Source organism: Carya illinoinensis, chromosome 8, assembly GCF_018687715.1.
Source record: "Carya illinoinensis cultivar Pawnee chromosome 8, C.illinoinensisPawnee_v1, whole genome shotgun sequence".
In the NCBI taxonomy this organism is placed as follows: domain Eukaryota; kingdom Viridiplantae; phylum Streptophyta; class Magnoliopsida; order Fagales; family Juglandaceae; genus Carya; species Carya illinoinensis.
The window spans coordinates 11,653,092-11,661,267 of NC_056759.1; the positions used below are offsets into that span (position 1 = coordinate 11,653,092).

Consider the following 8,176-nt stretch of genomic DNA (forward strand, 5'->3'; position numbering starts at 1 on the left):
TACATATTAATATCGGTATGTAAATTGGTGCAATTACTCTATTTGCAAGAAAATTTTTCCTTTATCATGAGCACCCAATGCGTGCCGGAAAAGTCTAGTCCATTTCGCGCACTCCCAATGCGCAACCCCTACCTGGCATACCACAGATTAAAGAAAGAAAACGGTGCGGATCATTGCGAGCGGGAGATGAAATTGTGAGGAGACGGACGGCATTTCAAACTGATCAAATAAAACGCACCGTTTTCATGCCAACGCAAAGAGACAGCTAGCCATTCCCCATCCCCTTCACACTCCATCTGCTCCATCTACTCTCCTCCGTCCCGCGAACAGGAGACAAAAATCGCAGTGCCCACTGCCCAGTCCATCTGCTCCCCACCATCCCGCGAACGAAAGATGAAAGCGAAACCAACTCTTCCCCTTCGGTATCTCTTTCTCTCTCTCTCTCTCTCTCTCTCTCTCTGTGATTTTGCGATAATTTTAGGTTGATTGGGTTGTTTGGGTATGAGGATGGTTACGTGACACAGAATGTGGCCATTAAATTTTTGATTTCCTGTCATCAGAATTTTGGAGATTAAAGTCTGACATCTGGGATCCGAAGCCTCTTTATTGAGTACTAGGTTTTACCCTGACTGTTTATTTGACATTTATTATAGTTTTGGAAGAATTCCCTTTACCCAACGAAGAAAGGATTACGTTTTCTAGTATGATATTGGCCATCTTGTTCTTTAGGCATTGTGAAGGAACTTTTAGGAGCAGAATGTGTCTATTCTCAGAAAAATTTTAATTTTATCGCTAAATGGGTCTCCTCCTTGATGGGTCTGATAAATTACAAGAATACAAAAATGTGTAATTTATCGCTGAGATTTCATAGAACAGACTCCTTGATGGGTTACTTTGTTTGGGATTTCATAATCTTGTAGTCTCTGGTTGTTGTCATGTTGAGCTTGATCCTCAAAAGTGTGCAAATTCAAGGTGTAGGTTTTTCTCAAGTAAAAAGTTCTGATTTCCTTAACAACATGTGATTAGATGTCTAAAATGCTAAACTTTTTCATGTTTTGTCTAATAAATTTATTATGCTCAAGATTAACCCATTAGCCACTCCAATTCGACCAACAGAGTGGCTGTTGCACGCTGTGCAAATAACATCTCAATTATTGTTAGTTTTCTTTTCCCCTCTTTCGAGCAGAATAAACCTCACCTGAGTTTATTAAAGGAAATTTTAAACTTCTATATGTCCTTTGTATTATGAAGGAACCAGTAATGGCAGAATTTATATGTTCCCATGTTAGATTATGGGAGTCTATAATGGTTTTTCATTTCCTTTTGTGCACCTGAAAATATTTAAGACAGGCTACAATGATGCCACCAATGACATTGCCTTGAGTGATGTCACCTGGAAAATTTAGCAGATAAGATAAAAATAATATATTATAATTTTTTTTTTTTTTATCTTTTATTCTCAAAAACTGTATAAAATGTCATAACTTAAATCATTTTATTACCGTTAATAGATTTCTAATCTCATCTCATGTCAACATCCAAACGGAACGTAGGACCAAATGGCCCGTTCCCGAAAGCTTTTAGAGAGAGATTCTCCCACTTGTCTCTAGAAAACTCCATCACTACAAGTGCCGTTTCCGGAGAGCTCACCTTCCTCTCATTCTCCTTTCCATTTTTGCAATGTGTATACACTTTCATGGTAGTGTTTTTTTCTCCCCCTCCACTGGTTCAGTTTTGGTCAGATCTGTTGCTCTCCGGCTACCATCCCCCGACACGCGCCTCACTACTCCCCATCCTACAGCTGCCGATCTACTGGGACAATGTGGAGTCGCGCCAAAAAGCTAGGTGCATGGCCCTCAAGTGCGGCTTGTTTCCGCTCGTGCTCTTCACGCTCCGACGCCTCTGACGGCTACACACGCCATACTAGCAGATTCCCCACGCCAAGATCTTCCAGATCTGGTCTACCCTGTCTCCATTCCACCGGCGTGTGGTTGCCACGCGCCATCATAGATTCATGGAAAGGCAGATGATTGGCCGGAGATTAGTCCACCCAATGCCGTGTTTTCCATTATATTATTGCTTTTCCTAATCGGTGATCTTGAAAAAGGGACTACGGATTTCTCCAAAAATCACCTCAAGATAACAAATTGTAGTGCACCCACCAGTTTCACCTCTTCAAGCGATGGTTCCATAGTTTGCATTTTTTTTGCGAACTGCTTGTTTTTGTTTTTAAAGACAACGTCATCTTTGTAGAACATGGGTGGAGACCAAGAAATTGGTCCAAAAAACCCGTTTTTATTTTATTTTTTTCTACCACTTTGCACTGTTGTTATTGTTTTGGAGCATTTGTTGGGAAACCCCACCCACTCCTCATGTATCATCTTTTCTGCTTTGAATGAAGTTTACTTGCTTGCATAGAAATAAAAAAAAAATCCAAATGAGAAGTATATTAAAGTTAGTATAAATTTTACAAAAGTTGAAACTGAGGTATTGAATTATAAGATCTTGAAAATCCTGATTTTGTAATTAACATTGATTCTTTTAATTTTATTTTCTGGATTCGCAACCTTCATTAGCCTTTAAAAATAAAGGCTGAAGCAAGTGCCTGGTTCTAAAGGCGTGCCCACATCGTTTTTCACATGTTTGCTTTTTTTGTTCTCAATGAAACACACTGTTTTATTTCCCTCTCCCTCTCCATTTCGTTCCCTCTCTCTCTCCCTCGAAATTTTGTTTCCCCCTTCCTCTCGCTCCATCTCCATCTCCCTCTCCCTTTCCTGAGTCTCCTCACCTCTAACTGACCTCTCCCTCTCTGATTTTTTTTTTCCTTTCCCGTTTACCGTTTTGGCTTTAAGGAGTTGTGGGTGGTTTCATGATTTAAGCTTTGTCGTGATGGGGTTTTCTCTAAACCTCTCTGAAATTGTGTATTTGCTTTACACTTAAGAGAACACTAGTATGTTATAGTCTCTCCAGTTTAGAATGAAGCAAACCAAATTGGTGAAGAAACCAGAGAGGATACATCCATTTGAATCACTGCTTTTGCTCTTCCATCAAAGACCATTTTACGATTGGAACTAAAAGAAAAACATCTGACCTGAGTTTTTTTTTTTTTTTTCCCTTTTTTTTGGAATTAAAAGTCGAACAAAACTGAACTCCAAGTGAAGTTGGAGCCTCGAGCATTCCCAGTGTACATGACTGTCACTCCCTAAAAGAAGACTGCACCAACTACCTTCTGCTTACTTCAGTTTTTTCACTTAATTGTCTAGGCTCATGCTCTGGATATGTAAAATTCAGGGATGCTTCTTGCATTAGATATTACTTTCAATCACTTCTTTTAAATTATTTGGTGATATTTATTTGTGTAGTAAGTATAACATTATCAGCTTCCTTTCACTCAATATAGATGGTGGATTTTGACTCAACAAGATGATGGCTGGAGACTTGCATCCACATTATTTCCATCATTGAGTTTCCAACTGAAAAGAAAAAAGGATCATGGTAGTCATATTGTCTCTGTTACTGAATAAAAGCTTTCTCTGTCATATTATTGCTTTATGAATGGAACTCTGGCCATACCTGTGTATTGCCTTGGAATTAGTATTTTGGGGCTCTTTGGGAAGCCTTGTATTCATTCATTCAATCATCTGCACAATGGTCTACTGCCTTCAGAGAAAAAAGCTTTTAGAGAAAAAAGAGGTTCACTATTGAAATCATGTATTTTACCTTTTAATTCATTTCTCTCTTCATAATCATAGAGAAAGGTGCTGGAGTCCATTGTATCATGGAGTTAGTTGCAGAGAATTATTGGACCTGAGCTTTATCCACTCGCTCTTTCGTCTCTCTTGTAATGGTATTAAAGACGATGGCATGTGTGAGAGGTTAAAGACAATGTGCTGGACGGTGGTGGCAGAAAAATGCCGAAGAGAAAATGGGGCGGTGGGTATCGGCAGCAAGAACAAGGTCCCCCGCCCCCAACCCCCAAGATTTCGAAATGGATCCTGGGCTAATGAAATGAAACACACGATTTGTTTAAAAAAAGAAAAGCCACATAGGTTGGTGTGTGGAGATTGAGAGAATAGTAGGAGGTTGTATAGTAGGACTCTATTTTCTTTGATAATGTGCTTGTGGAAATTCCCAACCCACCCCCCCCCCTCCCCCGGGGGGGGCGGGCGGATAGTGGTAGTTTGTCAAAATTTGAAATCCTTCGGTGTATGTGAATTTCATCGCAATTAGGTTTTCTTCTATATCCAAAAACACCTAATCCACGTGTTTTTAGATCAAGGCCAATGCTCATTTCGTAATTTAACTGAAAAACAAGTTTAAATAAATATTACAAGGGCTATTAGATTTTAATAAACTTCAGAAATGGAAATGGATTGAATTTGTTTTAGAATCGTAATGTTCTGTAACTCTGCTATACTAATGCATGGAGGTGTTTTGATGATTGTGAACGTTCCTTGGGGGATTTTACGGATTTTTTCTTTAGTTCTCTCAGTTTTTGGTTGCAGAATCTTGTAAGGATTGGGAATTCTTGTAATGTCTTGCTTTAGCTTTATCTTTTTTTAGCTTGTATCTAGGTATTTCTCTTGTACGCTTCCTGTGTATGTGGCTTTACCTATTTACTTGAATAAAGTTTCTTATTACCTATAATTTTTTTTTTTTTTTACTGGTGTTATTTTATCGGAGAGTTTCATTTTGGATCTTGTTAGATGTAATATTTTCTTTTATTTGCCTTTGCAGTTTTTAACGGGTTCAGAAAAAGAGGTTTTAATGTGACTGTTGGTCATGAGCTTCAACAACAGCAATTGGGTTCTTAGTAAGCTCTCTCTCATGAGCTGAGATGAACTATACGAGTGACAAAAAAAGGTCTCAAGAATGGCAAAATTCTATGACATGGATGATATTATTACGGATGAAGAGGTTAACACTTGTGTCATCCCATGCTGGATAGTTTTGCTTCCAACCATTTCAATTTTTTAATATTATTATGTGTTCTGCTTTTGGTCATAGGTTGTCTCGGTTGTGTTCGAAAAAGCAGCATGTGGAGTGGGAATCGATCCAAGTTCTGAAACTGACAGTGTAATTTCTATAGAAACTGGAGTTGAGTGAGTGGTTACTCAAATAGTGTTTCTGATACTTTCTTTGACGTTTTCTCCAGGTTGAAGTGGGTTCAAAGGTAGAGCTGCCTTTTTGGCTTGCACATGAGTTGCATCTGAGACAAGCAGTATCAATGAATGTTCCCACTTGTTTTGATCAAAAGTAAGATCATAATAAAGTTGGGTGTCATTTCTAGTCCCATTATAAAGTTTTAATATGAGAGCTTATATAATGACTAAACTATAGGAGAAGTATATTGCATGCTGTATCGTGGTAAATGTGTGAGGGATTGGACCTTTGTTGTAAAAATCAGGCTTTTGGCTGTTGAAATTTAACTTTAAATTATGCTATGAGATCTCGTTGCTAGATCCTTAATTCTGTGGATTATTTTGTTTATCCATTGCTAATAAACAAGCATCTGCTTGTTCCGAGTTACAACCATAGTCACATCATGTAACTATTTCTAAGCCTTTGTAGGAATTTTCTTGGAACTAACCCAATTTTATTGTTGCCAACCCATCCACTATATCGTGGACTAATTTATGAATATTTTGTGTGTTGAAATGTGACACCTATAATTTACTTGTCTGTTGTTTATAACAGAACGAAGTTGGAAATACAGGCTGATTCTGCATGTGTGGATCTGAGATCTCGATGCCCATTCTTCTATGAATTTGGATGCAAGATAGCACCACTGTAAGTCTCGATGGACTCACTTTTTCTTGCTTACCTTCTCTTAATAATGATTGTTCTTTTTGTAGCTTTATTTAGATTGTTGCTTTCATAAAATGTATGGTTTAATATTGTTCTTATTATTGCATTTTTGATGGACAGCGTGGGTGTTAGAACCATTGGACCTTTGCTGTTATCCGCGTTTAAGAGCAGGTACAAGGAAGTCCTCACCAAGGCACACACTGCAGCATTTTCAGCCGCTTCCAAGCATCTAACAATCTTGACAAAAGAAGAAACCAATTGTGAGATTCATTTTTACATGTTAATGGCACCTTTTGATCACATTTTATGAAGTTACATTGATAGTCTTGTTGTTATGCTTTTCTTAGTGTATGAGGCGGCTCAATCCTCAATGACAGCCTTTAAGAGGTGGCGAATGGGTGGCCCCAGATTTCAGAGAGCTTCCGTTCTTGGTAGGAAGAGAAAATCAACTAATTAGTTATCATATCTTTCTTTATGATTAATTTCCATCACAATGGGGGGCCTTGTCCGTGAGTACCTGAGATCTGTGCCCAACGTTTGTATTCATGAATGAAATATAATGTAAGATGCTAATTTAAAACACTTTAGAGGGCAATATTTATTGATTAACTAAAGGCCCTGAAGTAGCGTTTGAACAATATGATGTGGTTACAATATGGCGTTGGAGAAATATTTGATCCCCAGATGTTTGCACCTCCAGACGGGAGCACAAGTAAAAAGATCTTTATTTCCTTTATTTTTCCTCTATAAAAATTCAACTTGTCAATCCGCGCTCAAAGCCTGCAAGTAGAGAGCCTTCCTGAGTTGTAAGAGCCACAAGGCTATCTTCATTCCAAAGAGTTGAGCTTCCAACAAGATTTTGTCCAGAAATATTAATGCCTGTAACAACAACATAAAAAAGGAAGTAAGCAAATTGCTTAAAACAGAAACAATACTAGAGGAAAGGAAGACACTTTTTATGCAAAGCAATGTTGTACCTTCCAATCCATGATCTACAAGTATCAACTGTGGTTTTCTCTTACCTGCATATGAGATGTGAGAAGTTTATAAAGAACTCCAAGTGCAGTATTTTTCAAAGAAAACACTAGAAGGGATAATTGTGAAATTTGTGAAGAGAAATAGGTTACATAAGGAGACATCTTCCTAAAGTTATCCAGGCATTTCTCACTGTTCTTCCCCTCTAACCAAAAGATCCAGTTCCTGATGGCCATGGCATCAAAGACCAAACAATAATACAGATAGAAAAAAAAATATATAGCACAAACTTACCAACACATTTAGAGCAATGCTACATACAGTTGTGGAATTGCAAACGCCACGCAATCGCTTTGAAAAAGAGTGGGGTTCACAATTAAAAAGTTAGTTTTTTTCACGTGGGTCCCGTATTAATTCATTTTTTTCAAAATGATTTCACGCCGCTTGCACGACCACGACTGCAAATATCATTTCTCTTTTGCGTTTAAAAGAAACTAGGCCCCACTTTCCTCGGTGCAATTTAAGATTCGAAGCAATAATATTTACCACAAAAACAAGGGGTTGTGTTGGCATACGTTTTAATCCAAAGGAAAAGAAATGGAAAAAATAAATACCTATCACGTATGATTCTCATAGCGGACCATCATAATGTTTTTTTTTTTAATCAATAAATAAGAATTTTATTAACGATAACGAGGCATAGTCGAAGTACACAGAACATATACAAGAGGAACTTAAGCCTTATTGGCAGGACTACCACATTGTTAATTTTTTTTTTTTGAATTTTTTTTCTTAAATTAATTGAATTCTTTTATTCATTATTCATATATTAAATATTTGATAAAAGAAAAAAATAATAAAAATTTTTAAAAAAATGTGTGTAAAGATTATATAAATAGTAAGAAGTTGTGTAGTTTTTTTCTTCTATGAATGAGAAGCTAAAACAAGCCAGGAAGGTTTTTGAGGCAGACGAGGAGAAGCTGAGGAAGGTATTCAAGGCAGCTCAAGAAAGCTAGCGTCGAATGTGTAACACGTGGGTATTTTATTCAATTAAAACCCACATGTTAACTTTCTCTAGACGTGGGAGTTTCACTCATTTGGACGGTAGTATTTTGGCTTATAACTATGGGTGCAAGCAACATATTTTGAGAAAATCTTGTCATTTAATTATAAAGGCGTGAATGCAAATTGCGTAACAGGGAAAATTGGCCACCATGGAAAACAGCCATAGCTCGTGTTTGTTTTGCTTATTCTACTACATTCCAGGTGTTGAGTAAAATTAAGAGACTTCGGCTTAGTTTGGAACATAAACTCATCTCAATTCATCTTAGTTGAGTTCAAATTTAAGCCTAATCTAATATTTAAACACAACTTTCAAATTATTAAACATCAC

At 37.3% G+C, this 8,176-nt stretch overlaps 1 protein-coding gene across 2 annotated transcripts; it reads left to right on the forward strand.

The window, feature by feature from the left end:
- The first annotated feature begins 206 nt into the window (after positions 1–206).
- Positions 207–6,507, forward strand: LOC122317930 (DNA replication complex GINS protein PSF3-like). Of its 2 annotated transcripts, XM_043135015.1 has the most exons (8): positions 207–422; positions 3,401–3,495; positions 4,738–4,917; positions 5,008–5,076; positions 5,156–5,256; positions 5,698–5,790; positions 5,929–6,068; positions 6,156–6,507. In XM_043135015.1, the coding sequence occupies exons 3-8, from the start codon at positions 4,873–4,875 to the stop codon at positions 6,263–6,265; spliced, it is 558 nt and encodes a 185-aa protein (XP_042990949.1). In that variant the 5' UTR covers positions 207–422; positions 3,401–3,495; positions 4,738–4,872; the 3' UTR covers positions 6,266–6,507. The 2 variants fall into 2 exon arrangements, with proteins under 2 accessions (XP_042990949.1, XP_042990947.1); XM_043135013.1 differs by lacking the exon at positions 3,401–3,495.
- The last annotated feature ends 1,669 nt before the right edge of the window (positions 6,508–8,176 follow it).